Source organism: Salvelinus namaycush, chromosome 37 (assembly GCF_016432855.1).
Source record: "Salvelinus namaycush isolate Seneca chromosome 37, SaNama_1.0, whole genome shotgun sequence".
Classification (NCBI taxonomy): domain Eukaryota; kingdom Metazoa; phylum Chordata; class Actinopteri; order Salmoniformes; family Salmonidae; genus Salvelinus; species Salvelinus namaycush.
Window position 1 is genome coordinate 14081520 of NC_052343.1, and position 26675 is coordinate 14108194.

At 42.0% G+C, this 26675-nt stretch overlaps 2 protein-coding genes and 1 non-coding gene across 3 annotated transcripts in view; all 3 read left to right on the plus strand.

The window, feature by feature from the left end:
- Positions 1-353: 353 nt before the first annotated feature.
- LOC120031422 (cytosolic 5'-nucleotidase 3) lies at positions 354-22527 on the plus strand. Its single transcript, XM_038977163.1, has 9 exons — positions 354-565; positions 19365-19463; positions 19599-19668; positions 19776-19822; positions 19928-20013; positions 20107-20196; positions 20420-20582; positions 20754-20954; positions 21144-22527. The coding sequence occupies exons 1-9, from the start codon at positions 428-430 to the stop codon at positions 21243-21245; spliced, it is 996 nt and encodes a 331-aa protein (XP_038833091.1). The 5' UTR covers positions 354-427; the 3' UTR covers positions 21246-22527.
- A 244-nt stretch (positions 22528-22771) lies between these two features.
- On the plus strand, positions 22772-22843 carry trnap-agg. The gene has a single exon. It is a non-coding gene; the product is annotated as a tRNA-Pro (tRNA).
- A 552-nt stretch (positions 22844-23395) lies between these two features.
- LOC120031526 (protein PTHB1-like) overlaps positions 23396-26675 on the plus strand; it is a 112936-nt gene continuing 109656 nt past the window's right edge. The window contains exons 1-3 of the mRNA XM_038977316.1: positions 23396-23503; positions 24836-24951; positions 25775-25925. Of these exons, the coding sequence (XP_038833244.1) occupies positions 24840-24951; positions 25775-25925 (263 nt within the window). The 5' untranslated portion in view covers positions 23396-23503; positions 24836-24839. The remainder of the gene's footprint in view (positions 23504-24835; positions 24952-25774; positions 25926-26675) is intronic.

The following is a 26675-nucleotide window of genomic DNA, read 5'->3' on the forward strand; positions in this document are numbered from 1 at the left end:
AGACACCCTATCATATTATTGGGCTATAGTAATGACTAATGTAATTAATTGTAATGAGTAATGTATTCTTATTACTTATGTTTTGTTGGGGCTCGTTTCCATGAACGTGGTTCATACTAATTCGAAACCAATAATACTGAAACTGAAAATGTGTATCAATTTCTTAATTATAGCATTTTACTTTATGCGTTATTAACATAATTTTCAACAAATATTTGGGTACATTTGGTGAAATACCCCTGGATGATTAAAAAATGTTGGTATAAATACACATCATCCCCCCCGACTTTCACCCGAGTGGTAGCGGTAGGAGGGCACGTACGTACGTAGTCAGTTATAGTCTCAGCCGCAGCCGCCAATCGACTCGAGGGAGGGACCATGTTGACATAAGAAAGGAGTAGAATCGTTTGTTTGGAGCGGCACAACCATGGACAAGACTGCCGTGGTAAAAGTCGGTGCCGCGGCCAGTGCCAGTGTATGTGCCCTGTTCGGAGGTGTGGTTCTCGCCCAGTACATGTTCGCCAAGAAGAAGAGAGCGGGAAAGAAAACGAAGATCATCGAGATGGTGAGTGGACTCGCGCGTGCTGTTCATGCGTGCATTGCGCAGTCGCGGATGTTCCTAAAAATAGCAAGGGTGGTTTAGAGGTCATTATTTGCTAGGTAGCTATCATGGTGTCACGAAAAGCTGTCAAATCGTGGCATGACAGTAATCCGACGCTGTTTGTTAGCTAGTCCTATTGTAATAATATTTTTGTTGAAAGAATGTAGGTACAGTGGTTTGTTTCCGAGTTATGCAAAGCCCCTTCTGCTCTAACCTCGAGCCCCTTCTCCAAAATGACAACTAAACAAGTTTTGAAGCTAAAAGTAGTCTGCCTATCAAACAATTTCAACTGGTATGTCAAAATACGGACTTACAGGTCAGGTGTGAGGTTTACTTTTCACATTGCTTGTCCTCAAGCATCATTGCTAGATAAATCTTGTGATTCTGTAAAGGTCCATTCGCAATTTTAGGACATGTAGCCTACCAACTATTAGTCACTTCGAATCCGAGAGTGGAAGACTCCCCTCTCTCGTCTCTAACATGTAACGTTAGGCTCACTTTTTGCGAACAGTCCCATCACATGTCAGACTGTTGAATACATTTAATTTGAACGTACTTTACCTGTTCACAGATTTTTGTATAGAAGATAATCTAAGACAAAATATCCAGAGTAGTGTCATTAACCTGACTTTCAGTACGCTGGTCTGTATGTCGGTTTGTCTTTTCAATGCTGAAACAATTCGCACAGGACTTGCCCAATATGTCAACAATGTCCGAGTTTAATCTAAGCACAGATCAAACATTGTACCACGCAATTAGCTGGCAAATTCCACAAGCACTTTCAGCTAATTGCGAAGGATCGAGCTTTGATCGACACAAGTTCGGTTACATTCCGCTATTGTTTATATATTGTGCATCAAGTTAAATGCATCAGGAGATGAAAAATACAAGCAACAGAACCTACAGGCGCTGCAAAAAGTTGCGTAAACAACACTTTCCTGTGGTTAACCCTGTTTCCACTTCCTACCGCCAAAAGGACCAACACCAAGGACAACCAGTAAAGTAATTTTTTAAAGATGCACTATGCAGAAATCGCTCAGCCATTTTCTGGTTAATAAAATTCTAATAGTTCGCCTAATTTCAGTTTGTGACAAAGCAAGTATAATGTAGACAATCATTGTACAATCTAAACGGCTGTGAAATATATTTTCCATGACCAAAAATATAGTTTTTGAAGCTGGTGTACAAACCTGAAAGGAAAAAGAAGCAAAAACTAAACTCAAGAACAGACTTGCTTTCAATGAGAATGACTGACACATTTATAACACATTTCTATGTGAATTTGATTGTGTTGCCCAGAAAGTTACATATTGCAGCTTTAAATATCATTGTCAACATTCTGGTTTATAGAGACTTGTCTTTTTACAGCGACTTCTTTCAGACTGATGTTTAGACAACCTACCATCAAAGAGTACACTGAGGATTTGTTAGCATTATGTGTCGCTGTTGGGCTTCAGCCTAGGTTAGATTTAGTGACTATCTGGATCAGATGACAAATGTATCTCAGTAAATGGCGTGGGCAGGGAAGTGAACCTGGGTCGCTGCCATGAAAGGCAAACAACCTATGCGTCTCGCCAATCAGATTGTAACGTGGCCATATAGCGAGGATCGCTACACTGCCCCCCTTAAAACAGGAAGACACGTCCCCGTGCTTTGACTTCTCGGCCCCCTCACACATCCGGGCAGTGCGTTCCGATGGCCTCACGGCCGCCATACTACTTCTGATACCAATGTAGCGAACTGCGGGGCAGGGAAGCGAACCAGTGTTTCTGGTATGAAAGGCAGCACACCAATAGGGTTAACCCACTTAGTGTGAATTGTAACGTGGCTCATATAGCGAGAATTGCTACAGTATCTTTTTTGTTCATTTATTTTTAGACAGTACAACAATAGTTTGAATTATTACATAGTACAACAATCACTGTGCCAATTGTGTCTGTGAAATGTTGCAGAATCATTGTTTGATCTAGTGAAAGACAGGGCTTCAACTATCTGTACCTCACAGGCAACCAGACGCTTACGTTGTCTGATACATCACTAACCGGTGCACAAGACAATATAGCATTGTTTTATAGACGGCAGAGAGGGTGACCTCCATATACCTATATTAACAGGATTTTACCGATGTAAGCATGGCTAAATGGTTAGGAACTGTCAAGATCAAAACTATACTGAGTGTACCCATGTTCAGAATGTGAAAAATATCTACTGAATGTCACTAGAAAGACGGCCAAGGATAACTGGACCAGATTATGCATTATTCATAGCCACTGAGTATACAAAACATTAACAACACCTGCTCTTTCCATGACATAGACTGACTAGGTGATGCTATGATTCCTTATTGATGTCATTTTATTAAATCCACTTCAGTGTAGATTAAGGGGAGGAGACTGGTTAAAAAATGATTTTTAAGCCTTGAGACATGGATTGACCACAAGATTTAAGTTCCTTTTGAACGGGGTATGGTAGTAGTTGCCAGGTGCACTGGTTTGTGTCAAACTGCAATGCTGCTGGGATTTTCATGCTCAATAGTTTCCCGTGTGTATCAAGAATGGTCCACCACCCAAAGGACATCCAGCCAATTTGACCCAACTGTGGGAAGCATTGGAGTCAATATGGGCCAGCATCCATGTGGATCACTTTTTTTTACACCTTTATAGAGTCCATGCCCTGACGAATTGGGGTAAAAGGGGGTGCAACTCAATATTAGGATGTTGTTCCTAATGTTTAGTATACTTGGTGTATGTCAATATTCTAATCCTGAAGATACCTTTTGGTTTTCTGTTTCACAGAACCTAGATAGTAGGCCTAGGGGTGGGCATGATATTTAGTGTGTTGACCCATTCATTAACACTGAACTTCTTCCAGGAATGACCTGCTGTCTGCTCTATTCCCTGCTTTCTGACTGCAGTTCTATTTAGGCAACCTTTGCTCTCTGCTTTTTTTTAACAATGTCCCCAGAATGGGAAAGACATCCGCTTTTGATGATGGCTCAACTGTTGTAAGAACACACATCCACTCCAGTATCCAGTTGTAGCAGGCGTGCTCATGTAGCACTGATGTAGGTGATGTCCCAGCCCACAGTGGTGTCCTGTTGGTCAACGCCAGGGTTGTGGGTTCATTCCCCACGGGGGGACCAGGATGAATATGTATGAACTTTCCAATTTGTAAGTCGCTCTGGATAAGAGCGTCTGCTAAATGACTTAAATGTAAATGTTAAATGTAAATGATAGGCATCTACTAAACTCAGCAAAAAAAAGAAACGGCCTCTCACTGTCAACTCCGTTGATTTTCAGCAACCTTAACATGTGTAAATATTTGTATGAACATAACAAGATTCAACAACTGAGACATAAACTGAACAAGTTCCACAGACATGTGACTAACAGAAATTGAATAATGTGTCCCTGAACAAAGGGGAGGGTCAAAATCAAAAGTAACAGTCAGTATTTGGTGTGGCCACCAGCTGCATTAAGTACTGCAGTGCATCTCCTGCTCATGGACTGCACCCGATTTGCCAGTTCTTGCTGTGGGATGTTACCCCACTCTTCCACCAAGGCTTCTGCAAGTTCCCGGACATTTCTGGGGGAAATGGCCCTAGCCCTCACCCTCCGATCCAACAGGTCCCAGATGTGCTCAATGGGATTGAGATCCGGGCTCTTCGCTGGCCATGGCAGAACACTGACATTCCTGTCTCGCAGGAAATCACGCACAGAATGAGCAGTGTGGCATTGACATGCAGGAGGGTCATGTCAGGATGAGCCTGCAGGAAGGAGGAGGATGTCTTCCCTGTAACGCACAGCGTTGAGATTGCCTGCAATGACAACAAGCTCAGTCCGATGATGCTGTGACACACCGCCCCAGACCATGACGGACCCTCCACCTCTAAATCGATCCCGCTCCAGAGCACAGGCCTCGGTGTAACGCTCATTCCTTTGACGATAAACGCGAATCCGACCATCACCCCTGGTGAGACAAAACCGCAACTCGTCAGTGAAGAGCACTTTTTTGCCAGTCCTGTCGGGTCCAGTGACGGTGGGTTTGTGCTAGAGGTCGACTGATTAATCGAAATGGCCGATTTAATTAGGGCCGATTTTTAAGTTTTCATAATCGGTAATCAGCGTTTTTGGACACCGGTTGTGGCCTATTACATTGCACTGCACAAGGAGACTGCGTGGCAGGCTGACTACCTGTTACGCGAGTGCAGCAAGAAGCCAAGGTAAGTTGCTAGCATTAAACTTATAAAAAATAATCACACATGGTTGATATTACTAGTTTATCTAGCTTGTCCTGCGTTGCATATAATTGATGCGGTGCCTGTTAATTTATCATCGAATCACAGCCTACTTCGCCAAACGGGTGATTTAACAAGCGCATTCGCGAAAAAAAGCACTGTCGTTGCACCAATGTACCTAACCATAAACATTAATGCCTTTCTTTACAATGAAATCAAAGTTTATTTGTCACGTGCGCTGAATACAACAGGTGTAGGCTTACTTACAGGCTCCAACCAATAGTGCAAAAAAGATATTAGGTGAACAATAGGTAGGTAAAGAAGTAAAAAGACAGGCTATAAAAGTAGCGAGGCTACATACAGACACCGGTTAGTCAGGCTGAGTGAGGTAGTATGTACATGTAGATATGGTTAAAGTGACTATGCATGTGTTGAACAGAGAGTAGCAGTAGTGTAAAAGAGGGGTTGGTGTGTGGACTCAATGCAGATAGCCCGGTTAGCCAATGTCCGGGAGCACTGGTTGGTCGGCCCAATTGAGGTAGTATATACATGAATGTATAGTTAGTGGCTATGCATATATGATAAACAGAGTAGCAGCAGCGTAAAAAGAGGGGTTGGGGGGGGCACACAATGCAAATAGTCCGGGTCGCCATTTGATTACCTGTTCAGGAGTCTTATGGCTATTTTTAAACCTGCATATTTAGTTAATATTGCCTGCTAACATGAATTTAGGGAAATTGTGTCACTTCTCTTGCGTTCTGTGCAAGCAGAGTCAGGGTATATGCAGCAGTTTGGGCCGCCTGGCTCGTTGCGAACCGTAATTAATTTGCCGGAATTGTACATAATTATGACAGAACATTGAAGATTGTGCAATGTAACAGCAATGTTTAGACTTATGGATGCCAACCGTTAGATAAAATACGGAACGGTTCCGTATTTCACTGAAAGAATAAACGTTTTGTTTTCGAAATGATAGTTTCCGGATTTTACCATATTAATGACGTAAGGCTCGTATTTTTGTGTGTTATTATGTTTAAGTCTATGATTTGATTGAGCGGTGGTAGGCAGCAGCAGGCTCGTAAGCATGCATTCAAACAGCACTTTCATGCATTTGCCAGCAGCTCTTCGCTGTGCTTCAAGCATTGAGCTGTTTATGACTTCAAGCCTATCAACTCCCGAGATTAGGCTGGTGTAACCGATGTGAAATGGCTAGCTAGTTAGCGGGGTGCGCGCTAAAAGTGTTTCAATCGGTGACGTCACTCGCTCTGAGACCTTGAAGTAGTTGTTTCCGTTGCTCTGCAAGGGCCGCGGCTTTTGTGGAGCGATAGGTAACGATGCTTCGATGGTGGCTGTAGTCGATGTCTCCCTGGTTCGAGCCCAGGTAGGGGCGAGGAGAGGGACGGAAGCTATGCTGTTACACTGGCAATACTAAAGTGCCTATAAGAACATCCAATAGTCAAAGGTATATGAAATACAAGTGGTATAGAGAGAAATAGTCCTCTAATAACTACAACCTAAAACTTCTTACCTGGGAATATTAAACTCATGTTAAAAGGAACCACCAGCTTTCATATGTTCTGAGCAAGGAACTTAAATGTTAGCTTTTTTTCATGGCACATATTGCACTTTTACTTTTTTCTCCAACACTTTGTTTTTGCATTATTTAAACCAAATTGAACATGTTTCATTATTTGAGGCTAAATTGATTTTATTGATATATTAAGTTAAAATAAGTGTTCATTCAGTATTGTTGTAATTGTCATTATTACAAATTAATAAATTGGCCGATTTAATCGGTATTGGCTTTTTTTGGTACTCCAATTATCGGTATCGGCGTTGAAAAATCATAATCGGTCGACCTCTAGTTTGTGCCCATAGGCAACGTTTTTGCCGGTGAGGACCTGCCTTACAACAGGCCTACAAGCCCTCGGTCCAGCCTCTCTCAGCCTATTGCGGACAGTCTGAGCACTGATGGAGGGATTGTGCGTTCCTGGTGTAACTCAGGCAGTTGTTGTTGCCATCCTGTACCTGTCCTGCAGGTGTGATGTTTGGATGTACCGATCCTGTGCAGGTGTTACACGGTCTGCCACTGCGAGGACGATCAGCTGTCCGTCCTGTCTCCCTGTAGCGCTGTCTTAGGCGTCTCACAGTACGGACATTGCAATTTATTGCCCTGGCCACATCTGCAGTCCTCATTCCTCCTTGCAGCATGCCTAAGGCACGTTCACACAAATTAGCAGGGCATCTTTCTTTTGTTGTTTTTCAGAGTCAGTAGAAAGGCCTCTTTAGTGTCCTAAGTTTTCATAACTGTGACCTTAATTTCCTACCATCTGTTAGTCTTAACGACCGTTCCACAGGTGCATGTTCATTAATTATGGTTCATTGAACAAGCATGGGAAACAGTGTTTAAACCCTTTACAATGAATATCTGTGAAGTTATTTGGATTTTCACGAATTATCTTTGAAAGACAGGGTCCTGAAAAAGGGACGTTTCTTTTTTTGCTGAGTTTACGTGGTTGGATTTGGGATTGAAATGGTCTCATGTATTGAAACTCATTGGCCACTAGATGGCAGGCAAGAACAACATTTGTAATTCTTCATGCTTGCTCTCAAGCTAATAAACACATTCACTCCACTTTCTCCATGGAGATTGTTTGCCAGTCTTACTCAGAGCTGAACTGTTTTACTTCATATTAGACATCTTTTTCAGTTTGATCTGTGTAGCTATTTTAGAAAAATATTGTTACTCCATGTTCTAGTATCATGGTGTGTTAGCTAGCTAGCACAGGTGACCAGGAAGGGTTAGCACAGGTGAGAGGACAGCACATACAGTTGTTACCGTATCACAGATACAGCCTATAGAATGGATCTCTCTGTACCCTTTCTATAGGAATATGTGTATTGGAGCTATTTATATGTGCAGTAAATGGGAACTTCACCCAAAAAGAGAAACATTTGGAAAGCTGATTTTTGTGGATGTGTTATGGACCGCTCTCTCCTGTGCCAGTGGCTTTTCATAGGGAATCGCCACTACAATGTGGTTAAGTCGCTCAACAAAGTCTAGGCTTAAATAGTCCAAGGAAGGGTGACTGACATAATAGAGTACAGGCATATATTGCTGGATTAGTGACCTTGTTTGGATGCAACAGAGTTACAACCTTCCTCCTTTGTCGAGAGGGAGTTTATCTACGACAGAGCGGACTGTACCTGTGCCTGTGGTGATATTGTTAGCTGAAAAGCTCTTACAGCAGACTGTCCACTTTACTGTCTACTTATTCATATTTATGAGGTGTGGAGTATAGGGCCAAGGGGATCTGTCTGTCTGTTTCTCTTAGACTTTCTTTCAAGGGGTAAGACCTCTAATAGGACACTTTCTACTGCCCTTGTTCCCCATAGTAGGTCTTTTTATGTACATTTTGCTGCAGAAATGTTCAGTAGATTATCTTACATTGACTGATTCACTCAATATAACCTCTTCCCTATATCTGTGTAGGCATAATGCTGTCACAAATGCACAGGTAAATGGAAATGCCTCAAAGCACCTCTTCCACTCTGTTGTTGCCCAATGGCTGATGGTAGACTGAATGCAGACTACTACAAATTAACTCCAGCCCTGTGTCCTCTAACCTTTTACTTTAGTGAGCAAGGCTGGGGGTGAGGATGAGACATGCTCCGCTGTAGAAAGGAATGTTGAGCCAGCACTTTCACGGATGTTGAAAAAGTTACAAACTGACAATGGGTTTTAAATGCTGTCTCCCCCCCCCCCCCCCCCCCAAAAAAAATGTATTTGGGTGAGGCAGAATCGCCAATGGACTCCAGTTTTCCAAGGATTGTTGAAAATGTAGGCCAAGGATTTTTTTTGTTTAGATTGGGTGGTACGTGTTTTTGTATATCCTTGTCGTTTTAAATGTTTTCTAAAGACTGCGTTAGTGTATCAGGTTTTAACCTACTGCCCCAAGGCTTGGGTGAGGTTGGGTTTCTCACCTACATATGATACCAGTGTTAGAAACCCAACAGTCACCATGGTAAAAAAAAATGCAGACCTGAATATGATTGGCCAGCCCTTATGTTGTATAGTTATTTGCACAATGTTGATTGGATAGGTGTGTGTAGTTTTATTTTGGTGAGATGTGATTAGAACTCTGCCTGAGTTAGGCTTATTGAAAGGTGGTATGTGACCCTGCAGCTGAGGTAGGGTTTCTCATGTCCTAGCATGCTATGTGCTAGGCATAAGTAATGACTGTCCTAACTAGAGGTCGACCGATTATGATTTTAACGCCGATACTGATTATTGGAGGACCAAAAAAAAGCCGATACCGATTAATCGGCCTATTTATTTATTTGTAATAATGACAATTACAACAATACTGAATGAACACTTATTTTAACTTAAAATAATACACCAATAAAATCCAATTTAGCCTCAAATAAATAATGAAACATGTTCAATTTGGTTTAAATAATGCAAAAACAAAGTGTTGGAGAAGAAAGTAAAAGTGCAATATGTGCCATGTAAGAAAGCTAACGTTTAAGTTCCTTGCTCAGAACATGAGAACATATGAAAGCTGGTGGTTCCTTTTAACATGAGTCTTCAATATTCCCAGGTAAGAAGTTTTAGGTTGTAGTTATTATAGGACTATTTCTCTCTCTACCATTTGTATTTCATTAACCTTTGACTATTGGATGTTCTTATAGGCACTTTAGTATTGCCAGTGTAACAGTATAGCTTCCATCCCTCTCCTCGCTCTTACCTGGGCTCGAACCAGGAACACAACGACAACAGCCACCCTCGAAGCAGCGTTACCCATGCAGAGCAAGGGGAATAACTACTCCAAGTCTCAGAGCGAGTGACGTTTGAAACGCTATTAGCGCGCACCCCGCTAACTAGCTAGCCATTTCACATCGGTTACACCAGCCTAATCTCGGAGGTTGATAAGCTTGAAGCACAGCGAAGAGCTTCTGGCAAAACGCAGGAAAGTGCTGTTTGAATGAATGCTTACGAGCCTGCTGCTGCCTACCACCGCTCAGTCAGACTGCTCTATCAAATCAGACTTAGTTATAACATAATAACACACAGAAATACGAGCCGTAGGTCATTAATATGGTCAAATCCGGAAACTATCATCTCGAAAACAAGACTTTTATTCTTTCAGTGAAATACGGAACCGTTCCGTATTTTATCTAACGGGTGGCATCCATAAGTCTAAATATTCCTGTTACATTGCACAACCTTCAATGTTATGTCATAATTACGTACAATTCTGGCAAATTAGGCGGGCCAAACTGTTGCATATACACTGACTCTGCGTGCAATGAACGCAAGAGAAGTGACACAATTTCACCTGGTTAATATTGCCTGCTAACCTGGATTTCTTTTAGCTAAATATGCAGGTTTAAAAATATATACTTCTGTGTATTGATTTTAAGAAAGGCATTGATGTTTATGGTTAGGTACACATTGGAACAATGATACGCACCGCGTCGATTATATGCAACGCAAGACACGCTAGATAAACTAGTAATATCATCAACCATGTGTAGTTAACTAGTGATTATGATTGATTGATTGTTTTTTATAAGATAAGTTTAATGCTAGCTAGCAACTTACCTTGGCTTCTACTGCATTCGCGTAACAGGCAGGCTCCTCGTGGAGTGCAATGTAATCAGGTGGTTAGAGCGTTGGACTAGTTAACTGTATGGTTGCAAGATTGAATCCCCCGAGCTGACAAGGTAAAAATCTGTCGTTCTGCCCCTGAACGAGGCAGTTAACCCACCGTTCCTAGGCTGTCATTGAAAATAAGAATGTGTTCTTAACTGACTTGCCTAGTTAAATAAAGGTGTAAAAAAAAAAAAAAAAACGGCCAAATCGGTGTCCAAAAATACCGATTTCCGATTGTTATGAAAACTTGAAGTCGACCTCTAGTCCTAACACTGACGAGCTCTTAGATATTGCCATGCTCACGTGCTATTCAGAACTGACATTTCCGACTTGCTAATTTGTTTTAGTTATACACGTGCTTCGTTCAACAAATCGGCATGTTAGAAATGTCAGCATGTGAACGCGGCATATAACCTACAGAAAAAAACTCAGATGGCTTCTCATTGGTGGAGAGCAGAGTGGATGAACCATGACCCTGGGTATTCCATAGCCATGCACACACAAACAATGTTTGGGGCAGGGTAGGGGTCTTGAAATGTGTGTGTGCTCAGCGTTGGAGAAATGCACCTCAGTTTTTCATCCCTGGCCTGGCAATAATCCAGACAAGTGGGAGGGCTGTTTCTGTGGCATCATGTGATTGTAATGGATTCCAGTTACAGTACCTCTTACGGCTGTGATCGGCTGAGATCGACCGTTAACGGGATCGACTTGACAACAGCCAGTGAAAGTGCAGGGCGCCAAATTCAAACAACAGAAATCTCAATTAAAATTCCTCAAACATACAAGTATTTTACACCGTTTTAAAGATAAACTTGTTGTTAATCCCACCACCGTGTCCGATTTCAAAAAGGCTTTACGACGAAAGCACACCATCTGATTTATGTTAGGGCAGTACCTAGTCACAGAAAAACAGCCATTTTTCCAGCCAAAGAGAGGAGTCACAAAAAGCAGAAATAGAGAAAATGAATCACTAACCTTGATCTTCATCAGATGACACTCATAGGACTTCATGTTACACAATACATGTATGTTTTGTTCATATTTATATCCAAAAATCTTAGTTTACATTGGCGCGTTATGTTCAGTAATGTTTTGCCTCAAACATCCGGTGATTTTGCAGAGAGCCACATCAATTTACAGAAATACTCATAATAAACATTGATAAAAGATACAAGTTTTATACATGGAACTTTAGATAAACCTCTCCCTAATGCAACCGCTGTGTCAGATTTTAAAAAACTTTACAGAAAAAGCACACCATGCAATAATCTGAGTACGGCGCTCAGACACAAAAACAAGCCATACAGGTACCCGCCATGTTGTGGAGTCAACAGAAGTCAGAAATAGTATTACAAATATTCACTTACCTTTGACAATAAATGTTTGTTTTGTGCGATAAAGTCCATTTATGTCCAAATACCTCCTTTTTGTTTGCGCGTTTAGTTCACAAATTCACAAGGCGCAGGCACACTTAGTCCAGGCGAAAAGTCAAAAAATTCCATTACAGTTTGTAGAAACATGTCAAACAATGTATAGAATCAATCTTTAGGATGTTTTTAACATAAGTCTTCAATGTTTCAACCGGAGAATTCCTTTGTCTTTAGAAAGGAGCAGGAACGCAGCTACCTCTCACGGGGGCGCGCCTGAGTGAGCTCATGGCACTCTGCCAGACACCTGGTTGAAACAGCTCTCATTCCCTCATCCTTCACAGTAGAAGCCTGAAACAAGGTTCTAAAGACTGTTGACATCTAGTGGAAGCCTTAGGAAGTGCAATATGACTCCATAGACACTGTATATTCGATAGGCAATGACTTGAAAAACTACAAACCTCAGATTTCCCACTTCCTGGTTGGATTTTTTCTCAGGTTTTTGCCTGCCATATGAGTTCTGTTAGACTCAGACATCATTCAAACAGTTTTAGAAACTTCAGAGTGTTTTCTAACCAAATCTACTAATAATATGCATATCTTAGCTTTCTGGGCCTGAGTAGCAGGCTGTTTACTCTGGGCACCTTATTCATCCAAGCTACTCAATACTGCCCCCAGCCATAAGAAGTTAAAAGCTGAGGGGTCAGAGGTCTAAGGTAAACTACTGCCATGGTGCTATTCCATGTTACACCTCATCTACTTGTGTGTGTTTTTAAGACATGTTAAATGAATCTTTGTCATGTGTTTATGACACATTGAAGCTGTGTGTGAGTTGTTAATTTGCGTGTCAGTGCGCTTGCCATGCCTCTTACAAAGGGGAGGGAATATCTGATCCAATCTATTTTAGGTGACGCCCCCTCTTGCGTTGCCTATATAAGTCCTCTGCTGACAGAGAACCTTTTCTTCACTCCCTTCACTTGTTTTGTGCAAGACCGGAGGAAAAGGTAAGTGTGTGTGCTGTTGGTCAGAGCCCTGCTGTTAGCACCAGCTACAAATTGCTCTGGAGGGTCAGAAAAGGACTAGGCTGCAAATTATGTTTTATTTAACGTTCATGTGTTGGAGAAAGGATGTACTGAATGCATGGAAGAAGATGGGAATTCATGGATAAATATGTAGTCTATACTGTAAAATATTAGAGGGCGTGTTAATAATTGATTGTTGTAAATAGGTATGACTGGTATTTGGCGCTATGAGTGTGTGGATTCTGCTCTCCCTTCCTGCTAACTAAGTTTTTATATCTAATATTCAAGAATGAGTTACATAGGTGTGGTCTCAGTGTTAAGACTGAAGAATGTTGTCAATGTAGCCTATGTATCTGGAACGGTGTATTTATTAGAAGACTGAGACACATGACATTGCGTAAACAACTCAAATGTACCCGAAGGAGAGGGTGTTCAGTTCCAGGGATGTAAGGGAAGACTTAAAGGAGCCCTGAGCCTCAGTCTATTACATTAAGTGGAGTGAGAGGGTTGTAAGAAGGAGGGTGAAGGGGTTCCCAACTTCAACCCACATCCCAGTCATAACATTGGACACGTCCACTGATACCACAGAACAGTCTTGGTATGCTGTTACCTACCACTTTGATGGGTGTGTGTGTGTGCACGAAGTTTGTTCATGGGGTGTGGGCTATTTCCATAGTCAAACACACTCTGGTGAAGGAATACCCAGGTATTTAGTTTGCACTAGAGGTCGACCGATTATGATTTATTCAATACCGATTTATTGGAGGACCAAAAAAAGCCGATGGCGAAATAGGCTGTGATTCGATGATAAATTAACAGGCACCGCATTGATTATATGCAACGCAGGACAAGCTAGTTAACCTAGTAATATCATCAACCATATGTAGTTAACTAGCGATTATGTGAAGATTGATTTTTTTTATTTTTATAAGATACGTTTAATGCTAGCTAGCAACTTACCTTGGCTCCTTGCTGCACTTGCGTAACAGGTGGTCAGCCTGCTACGCAGTTTCCTCGTGGATTGCAATGTAATCGGCGTCCAAAAATGCTGATTACCGATTTGTTATGAAAACTTGAAATCGGCCATGCCGATTAATCGGTCGGCCTCTAGTTTACACCCCCTATCTTCCCCAGCTCCACCCCCATCAGTCAAGGTTGGCCTTTATTAGCTACCTTAAAAATACACTCAAATCAAATTTTATTTGTCACATACACATGGTTAGCAGATGTTAATGCGAGTGTAGCGAAATGCTTGTGCTTCTAGTTCCGACAATGCAGTAATAACCAACGAGTAATCTAACCTAACAATTTCACAACAACTACCTTATACACACAAGTTTAAAGGAATGAAGAATATGTACATAAATGAATGAGTGATGGTACAGAACGGCATAGGCAAGATGCAGTAGATGGTATCGAGTACAGTATATACATATGAGATTAGTAATGTAGGGTATGTAAACATTATATGAAGTGGCATTGTTTAAAACTTCTTGTCAGTTTATAAATTCCCATGTAAGCTATGGGGCTACATGCACTGCATACGCCTTCCTCTAGATGTCAGTAAGCGGTGAGAATTTGAATGGAGTGGATTGCACCATCTGGGGCACTATAAAAGCTTTTGGAACGGAAGGTCCGTTCTTTTCAACGGGGCGCCTGGCGCAGGAGGGACATCACAATGGCGTCCTGAAAAGCTTTCGTTTTAGCAGTTCTATATCTCCGGCTCTGATTTAATTTGATTTTTGTCTTAACTTCATAAGGTAGTTAATTTAAACCGACATAGCAGTTTTTGTGCACATTTGTGGCCTGCTGGAGGTCATTTTGCAGGGCTCAGGCAGTGCTCCACCTTGCACAAAGGCGGAGGTAGCGGTCCTGCTGCTGGGTTGTTGCCCTCCTACGGCTTCCTCTACGTCTCCTGATGTACTGGCCTGTCTCCTGGTAGCGCCTCCATGCTCTGGACACTACGCTGACAGACACAGCAAACCTTCTTGCCACAGCTCGCATTAATGTGCCATCCTGGATGAGCTGCACTACCTGAGCCACTTGTGTGGGTTGTAGACTCCGTCTCATGCTACCACTAGAGTGAGAGCACCGCCAGCATTCAAAAGTGACCAAAACATCAGCCAGGAAGCATAGGAACTGAGAAGTGGTCTGTGGTCACCACCTGCAGAATCACTCCTTTATTGGGGGTGTCTTGCTAATTGCCTATAATTTCCACCTTTTGTCTATCCATTTGCACAACAGCATGTGAAATTTATTGTCAATCAGTGTTGCTTCCTAAGTGGACAGTTTGATTTCACAGAAGTGTGATTGACGTGGAGTTACATTGTGTTGTTTAAGTGTTCCCTTTATTTTTTTGAGCAGTGTATATATATATCATACACACACACACACATTTTTGTAATAATGACAATTGCAACAATACTGAATGAACAATGAGCACTTTTATTTTAACTTAATATAATACATAAATACACACACACACACAGCTCTGAAGTGACAATGATACTGAAGAGTCTGCTTAGGAGACAAATACTCAACTGTTTGAATAAAAATAGAGTTTAAGTTACCTGTGATGAATGTTGAAAACAAAAACCTTAATTTCTATATGCAGGAAATCCTATTTTAATAATGGGCATGGTAAGAATTGACAACCAAAGTGCGAGTCATAATTCCCATGACACCTAGCAAAATCTGAAAAGCGGTTCCTTCATTTATTGCATAGGATATTTTTAGATTCACTTAAAATAAGGTCTGTTTCGTGTAGGCTTACACCGCCAATTTTATAACTGTGTAGATATCCATAGGATAAGGTAACTCTGATCAATATTGGCTAAATATAAGCGAAGATAATTTTTTTGTAGAGTGGATTTATGAAAATATGTTGACAAACGTTACCTTATCCTAGTGAGATTTACACGGGTATCAAAACGTCGAGGCGGTTTAAGCCTGCACGAAACAGACCTTATTTGAAGTAGATCAAGACATTCTCTATGGAAGACATGAACGGTAAAATAGCGAAGGAACCCCTTTCAAATTCAGCCGCAAGTTATTACAGGAATTATAACGCGTCGACTATTTCTCTCTAAACCATATACCTTTGGCTAATCTGGAAACTATCACCTCGAAAACAAAACGTTTATTCCGTTCCGTATTTTATCTAACGGGTGGCATCCATGAGTCTAAATATTCCTGTTACATTGCACAACCTTCAATGTTATGTCATAATTAGTTCGCGAAGAGCCAGACTGTTGCATATACCCTGACTCTGCGTGCAATGAACGCAAGAGAAATGACACAATTTCACCTGGTTAATATTGCCTGCTAACCTGGATGTTTTTTAGCTAAATATGCAGGTTTAAAAATATATACTTGTGTATTGATTTTAAGAAAGGCATTGATGTTTATGGTTAAGTACACATTGGAGCGATGACAGTCATTGATTGTTTTTTATAAGACAAGTTTAATGCTAGCTAGCTACTTACCTTAGCTTACTGCATTTGCGTAACAGGCAGGCTCCTCGTGGAGTGCAATGTAATCAGGTGTTAGAGCATTGGACTAGTTAACTGCAAGGTTGCAAGATTGGATCCCCCGAGCTGACAAGGTTAAAAATCTGTCGTTCTGCCTCGTTCCTAGGCCGTCATTGAAAATAAGAATGTGTTCTTAACTGACTTGCCTAGTTAAATAAAGGTGTAAATTATTTTTTATTTTTTTAAATCTGCAAATCGGCGCCCAAAAATACCGATTTCCGATTGTTATGAAAACTTGAAATCGGCCCCGATTTTAATCGGCCATTCCGATTAATCGGTCGACCTCTAACCTGTACTGACCTCGCCTTCTGGATGATAGCGGGGTGAACAGGCAGTGGCTCGGGTGGTTGTTGTCCTTGATGATCTTTATGGCTTTCCTGTGACATCGGGTGGTGTAGGTGTCCTGGAGGGCAGGTAGTTTGCCCCCGGTGATGCGTTGTGCAGACCTCACTACCAAGGGGAGAAAAGTGTGTGTGTGCTCGCACCAGCTGGAGGTTGTATTCATGGTTTGTTGCATTCCTGCCCTGACATGTCCACAGGGCTTCAACTGAGCTATAGATCGGTCTCTCTCTCATTTCTTCACCTGAACCTAGTTCATTGCCTGATCGTTAGACCACCAAGTCAAGTAGCTAAGATTCAATAGAACATATTGGTGTCTGCAGCCCTGTAAGTTGTTTGTGGTTCAGGTCTCCTCCCTCCTGGCCTGGGGCTTGTTTGGATGGTGATCAGTTATGTACGGAAGAAGGAGCCGTAACATCAGCTGTTCCACTGCTCCGGCCCTGGGGAGATGGGGGCTGGGGCACGAGGGGAGAGGGGTGTTGTGATATCCAGTTAGTCTACCCCTGGCTCCTCTTACCTTGGTCCAAAAAATGTCGGTGATCTTTTAACCTTTAATTCCTCCCAAACCCGGATCCGGGAGCACCCCCATCAGTAAAAAAGCTGACTAGCATAGCCTAGCATAGCGTCACAAGTAAATACTAGCATCTAAATATCATTAAATCACAAGTCCAAGACACCAGATGAAAGATACACATCTTGTGAATCCAGCCATCATTTCTGATTTTTAAAATGTTTTACAGGGAAGACACTATGTAAATCTATTAGCTAACCACGTTAGCAAAAGACACCACTTTCTTACTCCACCATTTTTTTACTGCATCAGTAGCTATCACAAATTCGACCAAATAAAGATATAAATAGCCACTAACCAAGAAACAACTTCATCAGATGACAGTCTGATAACATATTTATTGTATAGCATATGTTTTGTTAGAAAAATTTGCATATTTCAGGTATAAATAATAGTTTACCATTGCAGCCACCATCACAACTCTCACCAAAGCAACTAGAATAACTACAGAGACCATCGTATATTACCTAATTACTCATCATAAAACATTTCTTAAAAATACACAGCGTACAGCAAATGAAAGACACAGATCTTGTGAATCCAGCCAATATTTCAGATTTTTTAAGTGTTTTACAGCGAAAACACAATATAGCGTTATATTAGCTTACCACAATAGCAAACATCACAACAGCATTGATTCAAGCCAAAAATAGCGATAACGTATAAACCACCAAAATATATTATTTTTTTCACTAACCTTCTCAGAATTCTTCAGATGACAGTCCTATAACATCATATTACACAATGCATATAGAGTTTGTTCGAAAATGGGCATATTTAGCGGCACAAATCGTGGTTATACAATGAAAAAAGTTGCCAAGCTGCCCAGAAAATGTCGGGAGAAATCTTTGGAGAGGCACCTATTCTAATCAATAAATAATCATAAACTTGACTAAAAAATACAGTTTGGACAGCAAATGAAAGACAAATTAGTTCTTAATGCAATCGCTGTGTTAGATTTTTAAAATTAACGTTACTGCGCAATACAGCGTGCGCTAAAGCGAGACCGCACCAAAATTCATGGCGGAATTATTATTTGACATTTGTCAACATAAGTACGAATTAACAGCATAAAGACTGCTTACTATTTGCTGAGCTTCCATCAGAATCTTGGGCAAGGTGTCCTTTCTCCAGAACAATCGTCTTTTGGTTGAAAGATGTCCTCTTGTCCTGTCGAAATAGCCGCTAACGTTAGCTATGTGCCGGAACGGTGTCCAACTGGTGATAGCGCGTCACAAAGAAATCCCAGAAAATCGCAATAAACTGATATAAACTGCTATAAGTCGGTTTAAATTAACTACCTTATGATGTCTTTAACAACTATAACGAATAAAAACATGACCGGAGATATAGAACTGCTAAAACGAAAGCTTTGCAGGACGCCATTGTGAAGTCCCTGCTGCGCCAGGCGCCCCGTTGAAAAGAACGGTACTTCCGTTCCACGGTCTTATATAGGGCCCCAGATGGTGCAATCCACTCCATTCAAATTCTCACCGCTTACTGACATCTAGAGGAAGGCGTATGCAGTGCATGTAGCCCCGTAGCATACATGGGGACTTATAAACTGACCCTGGAACAGAGCCTTCGATTTCAGATTTCTCACTTCCTCATAGGAAAATTGCTCCAACTCGAGTTCTGTTTTACTCACAGAAATAATTCAAACGGTTTTAGAAACTAGAGTGTTTTCTATCCAATAATAATATGCATATTCTACGAGCAAGAATTGAGTACGAGGCAGTTTAATTTGGGAACGTAATTATTACAAAGTGCAAATAGCACCCCCTATTGCCAAGAGGTTAATTAAACTCGACCCGCGCCCCACCAAATACTAACCATAGGCCCAACTCAAGTTAACTTCAACAATTTTTTTATTTTTATTATTGAGTCCTCTTCCCCTCCCTCCGGAGGGGTATTCTTTTCAATGATTGAGTTGAAGTGATATCGATTCAGTGATAGGTGTTACATGCTACTTGTAGAAGTATATTAGAAGCATACTTAACGATCTCTTTCGGTGTTTTTCGCCCTCTCCATCTCTCAGATGCCAGAGTTTGAGAAGAACACGGTCCACATGAGGGATCCAGAGCGGGTGGAGCAGATCATCTGTGGCATGATCAAGGGTGGCGCCTCCAAACTACAGGTATAGTAGGAGGGGAAGGGTGTGCAAAAAGAAATGGACCGTTCGTATTGGATGAACAGTGACACCCTGTGGTGACCGTATGATGACCAGAGTTATCACTGACTCTCCTCCATGGCTCTCCCGGTTTGTTTTTAGATCATCACTGACTTTGACATGACGTTAAGCCGGTTCGCAGTCAACGGCAAACGCTGCCCCACGTGTCATAGTAAGTACAACATAAAACCAGCTCAACATTCACTGGCATTCTAAATAAGTTACCTGCCTGTGACTGTCTCCAGCCTGTCCGTCTGACCAAAGTCCTCCTCTCCACAGATATCATTGACAACTGCAAGCTTGTCACTGAAGATTGTAGGAAGAAGGTTTGTTTGATGTTACTATTGCGTAATAGTATTTGTAGGTGTCACAAAAGCATAAATGTACTAGCATATGTGTTAACGCTAATTGATTTTCCGTCTGTCTTTTAGTTACTTGAGCTTAAGAACACATATTACCCCATAGAGATTGACCCCCATCTAACGATGGAGGAGAAGTATCCATTTATGGTAGAATGGTGAGTAGACGCACGCACACGCACGCATGCACACACACACACACGCGCACGCACAATTGCTCTCGCTAAGGCGCACTCTCTGTGTGTTGACAGGTATTTTAAGTCCCACACATTACTGGTGGAGCAGAGGCTACAGAAGGACAAACTCTCAGAGGTGGTGAGAGACTCAGACGCCTGCCTGAGGTAAGACATGATAGAAAATTTTGAAATAATTTAAACTACAGAAAGCAGCTCGGGACACAAGTTGAACCAGAGTGGCCGTTATTGCCGCTTCATGAACACGAGCTCTACGAAATATTGTTTATCATTTATTTCTGCCTGTGAATAATTTTTGTTCATATAAAGCTGTATGTCAGTCCCACAGAGGGCTATGAGAGGTTTTAATGCTTACATGTCTTTCCCACAGGGAGGGCTATGAGCCGTTCTTTGACCGGCTCCATCAGCACAACGTGCCCGTGTTCATCTTCTCAGCGGGTCTGGGAGATGTCCTGGAGGAGATCATCCACCAGGCGGGGGTCTACCACCCCAACGTCAAGGTGGTGTCCAACTTCATGGACTTCGACGAAAATGTAAGTTCCCCCCTGTCCCTCGAGGAGAGCTTGGTACATGCTGAGGATAGGCCTGAGTTTCTGAGTGTTGATAAAGCTGATAATAAAGCTATGGTTCAACCTGGGTGTATGCATTGCATTCACATCAGTTGGCTCCATTCCATTTAAACTCAAGTATTTTTCTTCTCTCAGGGCGAGCTGAGGGGCTTCAAGGGAGAGCTGATCCATGTGTTCAACAAGCACGACGGCGCCCTGCGCAACACGGAGTACTTCAAACAGGTGAAGGACAACTGCAACATCGTGCTGCTGGGAGACTCGTTAGGCGACCTCAACATGGCTGACGGCGTGCCCAATGTGGAGAACATCCTCAAGATCGGCTTCCTCAACGACAAGGTGCCCGCAACCCACCCTTATGACCCCCCCCCCCCCCCCCCCAATCGCCAGTCAGCACTTCTATCTGCTCTCATCACCAGCTAAATTGCTGGACATTAATAGTCTGAAGATGTGACTGATATGAAAGTATGAGGTTATGTGCTGTGTCTGTGCCAATCTGCATAGTAATTATTCTCTCTTTCCTGGCAGGTGGAGGATCGTTTGGAGAAATATCTGGACTCTTATGACATCGTCCTGGTAAAGGATGAGACTTTAGATGTGCCCAATTCCATCCTTCAGAAGATTATATAACTCACCCCCCCTCCCCTTCATACTGAAACATTTCCCCAAACCCATGGAAAATGAACCAACCTCTGGACCCCCAGACGGACGTTACTGGGCCCCGTCACTGACTCACAGCCTCTCGACATACACTAGCTCCATGGGCACCACTCTTTGGATCCCACCTCTGCCACCAACCATAGGGTCATGGTTGGGTACTGGATGTTCCCTTCACCTCTTTATGAAGACATTTATTCTCCTCTCAATGAACTATTTTAAAGTACACAGCCTCAGTCTTTGTTTGTCTTTAACCTTGTCAACGTCCTCCACCCCATAACTAAAAAGTAATAGCAACTCCAAAAAAAGCAAGCTAAATCTTTTATATTTTTCACGTTATTGTTATTCATAATATTTTTTATATTGTAATGCTTGTATCAGTTTGCAAATCATAAACCGAGCATCCACACAAGAACACAGCAACGTCTTTTGAAACGGTCCTAGCATCCACACTAAATCACCTCCTTGCATTGTGCAACAGTTTGGCTACAGGAATCAATGTAGGTCTGAAAAAAAAAACTTGAACCTGTCTGAGTGAACCATACTCAGACATTGGTATGAGTATTATCAGTGGTTTTATGGATGTAGTAATGGATTCTGTCTTGTACAAGAAAAGCCATGTATACACCTCTTATCAGTTTTCACATGGGGACTTTGCTACCATAGCTACACTGCAAAGTAGCACAGTATTCTTGTAAAATAATAACACTGCACATTTAATGTGCCAAATAAATAGATTGCATGGTTGTTATAGATACCCTATGGTGCTTATATCAAGAAATGAAACAATTGTCAATGAGTTGAGATAATAGTAGTAACTAGTGGTGCTAAAGTTTTTTACAAGTTAGTTATGGGTTACTACTGTTAGTGTAACTGACTTTATGAACAATATAGTGTAAAATAAAGTGCTACCAAAGAAGTCATTACACAGAGGAAAAGTAGCCTACTCAATAGGCAGTATATTACAAGAGAACACCACTGGATAAAGCACCGTTGTCTGTGGATCAGTGACGTTCAATAAGACTAATATTTTGTTTAACTTGGCCTTTTATCCACACCCATTGACCTTTTTTAATTTTGTTGTTCAAATTTGAACTCTACCTCAAACTTGGAAATGTTTCTTACCCCCCTTAACTTTCTCAGTTTTGTCTTGCACATGTTTGATGTTTATTTTAAATGTTAGCATTTTAAATGTGCTGCTACTCCTGCATGTTGCCTTTTCTTAACTTTGAATTTGACAGAGGGGGGGGGGGGGGGTGCGGAAACGTGTCAATAAAACTTGTCAAATAACATGTTTTTTTTGTTGTTCAACTGTAGGTTGAAGGTTGTGTGGGGATTGTGGTTGAAACCAAGCTGTAATACCAAAATAGACCTCTAGATGACGACAAAGTCTAATTAAATGTGACGTTTTCACTGTAGTTAGTTATTAAAAGACGCGTCTGCAAAATCCATACATACGTGGCATACTTGTGCTGGACTGGTTTCTTTCTAATTCATCTGGCTCGTTGGTCTAGGGGTATGATTCTCGCTTAGGGTGCGAGAGGTCCCGGGTTCAAATCCCGGACGAGCCCAACTTTTACTAAAAATACGAAACTGAATGACTGACTATTGTGATAACAGTGTAATAAACACTAACGTGTAAAACATTAAGGATCTACAAGAAATCAATGAGTGAGTTCCAAGATGCACAAGGCAACAGATTATTGAGAAATTGGATGCAAGTCTATGGTTATAATACAGATTTCATTCCAAAGACCTTAGAATAAGATTGGAAGTGCCATTGAAGTGCTATATTATCCTCAAATTAGTACCGTGAAATGCCTTTCTTGCAAACTCAAAACCCAACAATGCAATAATGTAATACTAGAAAAAAACGAGAAATAAGAAATATACCTCAAACGTATGTGTGTATGTAAATATATATATATGTAAGCAATTAACGGTCAATTTAAAAAAGAAATTGAGTGACATTTAATGTGCAATCACGTGATTAGATTGAGAATTTTTACCTCTGTTTACCTGAACGTCTGTGCCGAATAAAAACTCAGTTTCCCATGAAGCTGTGAGTTTGTGCGTTTCCGATCATGCGCGCAAGTACTCGAGTCTATCGTTAGTGTCACTGCTATGACAACAGGGAGATGGCTTCAAGCAAATTGATGAGGCACACGCAAAATTAGATTTTTATCTGAACTGCAAACCCCAGACGTTCAGACAGGCTCGTCTTGTTAGAGGTAAGAGAAGCACGTTTAGAATTTGGGAATGTCACTGGAATGTTGAAACGAGACGTTTGTTAGCCTCCAAGCCAGTCACAAGCACAGCCAGCGCTAATTAGCCAGCTAACGTTAATTTAGCTCGAGGTCTTTCCTGGCTGGCTAGCTTACTAACGTTACATCTTGCTTGTTACCAAAAGAGAATCGTGCACGTCGTTCAGTTTAGTTAGTTTTTGTTCTGTTCATAACAATAGTTAAACACATGGACATTGCTTGCCCGCAACCCCTACTAGCTAGCTAGTTTTATCAACAGATTATGCATGTTGCTACCTAGATAACGTTACGGTTATATCTAGCTAGTTATGTGGAAATCATTCTAATGAAATGTCATCGGAGCTCTGCTTGATATGCATGACACACCTGGATAATGTTGAATTATGTGGTTGATTGCTGAATGTTGGATTTGCTTTGCTGTCTGTCAAGTAGATGAAAAGGGGCTGCTGAAAGGTCTTGGCCATGATAGTCAAGTAGGCAGGTGGTATAAGGCTACAAGATATAGGCATATAATATTCCACTTGTGTAATCTTTCAAAATCGAAAAAATAGGGCTATCATTTTAATGGTTATATATGGTCTTGGTGTAGAGCGAGGGGGAAGAAGGGATTCTCTCTATGGATTAGCTGTCCATTCCACCTGCTCAGCAGTTGACAATTAGGAAAGCTGCTTGGCCCACGCCCTGATACAATCCCTGGTCATGTGACTCAGCTGTCATTGGCTAGTGTAACAGTCTTACCGTTAGTGTCACACACAGACCACTGTCCAAACCTCCCTCTGGGTCCTGGAGTCAAAGAAACATCAGCATGTAGCCTATATGGGCCAACTGTAAGAGGTAGGCGCTAATCCCCTGCAATAAAAGCAGATGATCAGTGAATTACCAGACACAAACACCACACACACATGCTAGTTTGATAAAGCACTGCACATCTGAGGCTGGCACCCATTAGGCTTAGAGTGAGTTAAAGTAGGATTAGACAGATCATGCCATATAAGAACCTAGGTGGAATACATGAACGCCAACCCTTCCAATTTTTCATCCTTCCATTTGGTTCCAAGTGGGATAGACAAACAGCACGTATTACCCACATTGCTTTCACCTGTCCGTTATTTTTAAATGGAGGAGATGAAGAAATGTATTGATGAGTGTCAGTCAGCCTGCTGGTCACGTGTGGAAGACTGACAAGCAGTGTTATGTGTATGGTGTCCAGCAAAGCGGCGATATGATCCTCTGTCTGTTTGTCTCTGTCTGTGTCTTTCTTTCTGTGTGTGTGTGTCTGTCTGTTTGTCTCCTCTGCAGTAGCATGTCTCTGTTCAAGGCGCGTGATTGGTGGGCCGCGGTGCTGGGTGAGGGTGAGGAGTTTGACCAGGGATGCCTGTGTGTTGGAGATGTGGACAACAGCGGCAGCGGACATGGTAAGAAGGTGTGGGGTCGTAGTGCAGAGTGCAGTCAAAAGACACTGTTCACTAATAGACCACAAAACAAACAATGAGAGTGAAAGTGCCCCTGGTACCATAGTCTTATTTACATGCACAAATCTGATTTGTTCATTGGCTGATTGACTTGATTTTCTGGATCTTTATTACCATGTTTAAAACATACCATTTGCCCTCTCGATACATAGCACATACACTGAGTGTACAAAACATTAGGAACACCTTCCTAATATTGAATTGCACCCCCCCCTTTGCCCTCAGAACAGCCTCAATTCATCGGGGCATGGACTCTACAAGGTGTCGAAAGCTTTCCACTGGGATGCTGGCCCATGTTGATTCCAATGCTTCCCAGAGTTGTGTCAAGTTGACTGGCGTTCCTTTGGGTGGTGGACCATTCTTGATACACACAGGAAACTGTTAGTGTGAACCCAGAGGTATTGCAGTTCTTGACACAAACCGGTGTGCCTGGCACCTACTACCATACCCTGTTCAAAGGCACTTAAATCTTTTGTCTTGCCCATTCACACATACACAATTCATGTCTCAATTGTGTCAATGCTTAAAAATCCTTCTTTAAACGGTCTCCTCCGCCTTCATTTACACTGATTGAAGTGGATTTAACAAGTGACATCAAAAAGGGATCATAGCTTTCACCTGGATTCACCTGGTCAGTCTATGTCATGGAAGAGCAGGTGTTCTTAATGATTTGTACACTCAGTGTACAACGAAGGGAGCAATATGAGACCATACCACAACATCTAAGCTGAGTAAGTATGCAATGTGTATGTCCTCTCTCCTGTAGATAAGATCGTGGTGGGCAGCTACATGGGCATGCTGCGGGTCTTCTCCCCCCACCCTGCCAAGCCTGGAGAGCCCAGCCCGGCCCACAGTCAGCTACTGGAGGTGCAGCTCAGAGACCCCGTCATCCAGGTTGAAGTGGGCAAGTTTGTCTCGTAAGTACCAGGGCACACTCACCTACTGCTCAAATAGTAAGCTACACGCACCTACTGATCAAATAGTAAGCTACACGCACCTACTGCTCAAATAGTAAGCTACACGCGCCTACTGCTCAAATAGTATGCTACACGCGCCTACTGCTCAAATATTATTCTACATGCGCCTACTGCTCAAATAGTATGCTACACGCGCCTACTGCTCAAATAGTATGCTACATGCGCCTACTGCTCAAATAGTATGCTACACGCGCCTACTGCTCAAGTGGTAAGCGACACGCACCTCCTGCTCAAGTGGTAAGCGACACGCGCCTCCTGCTCAAGTGGTAAGCGACACGCACCTCCTGCTCAAGTGGTAAGCGACACGCACCTACTGCTCTGGAATGTATGCTTATGATGCTATCACTGACTATAAGCAATCCAGTTGGTATCACAACTGACCGTGATTGGGAGTCCCATAGGACGGTGCACAATTGGCCCAATGTCATCCGGGTTTGGCCGGGCTAGGCCGTCATTGTAAATAAGAATTTGTTCTTAACTGACTTGCCTATTTAAATAAAGGTCACTCAGTCATTGTATTAATAATTCATTTTGTCCTCCTCCTTCTCTGGTATTCTGGCACTCAAAAGTGTGGCCTGGAATTACAGGTCAAATTGGCAATTATGGCATTAACTTAACATAGCCCTACTTACAATCTTAAAGTACCACCTCACGAATGGAATTCTCTACCCTCATTGTCCTACATCACTG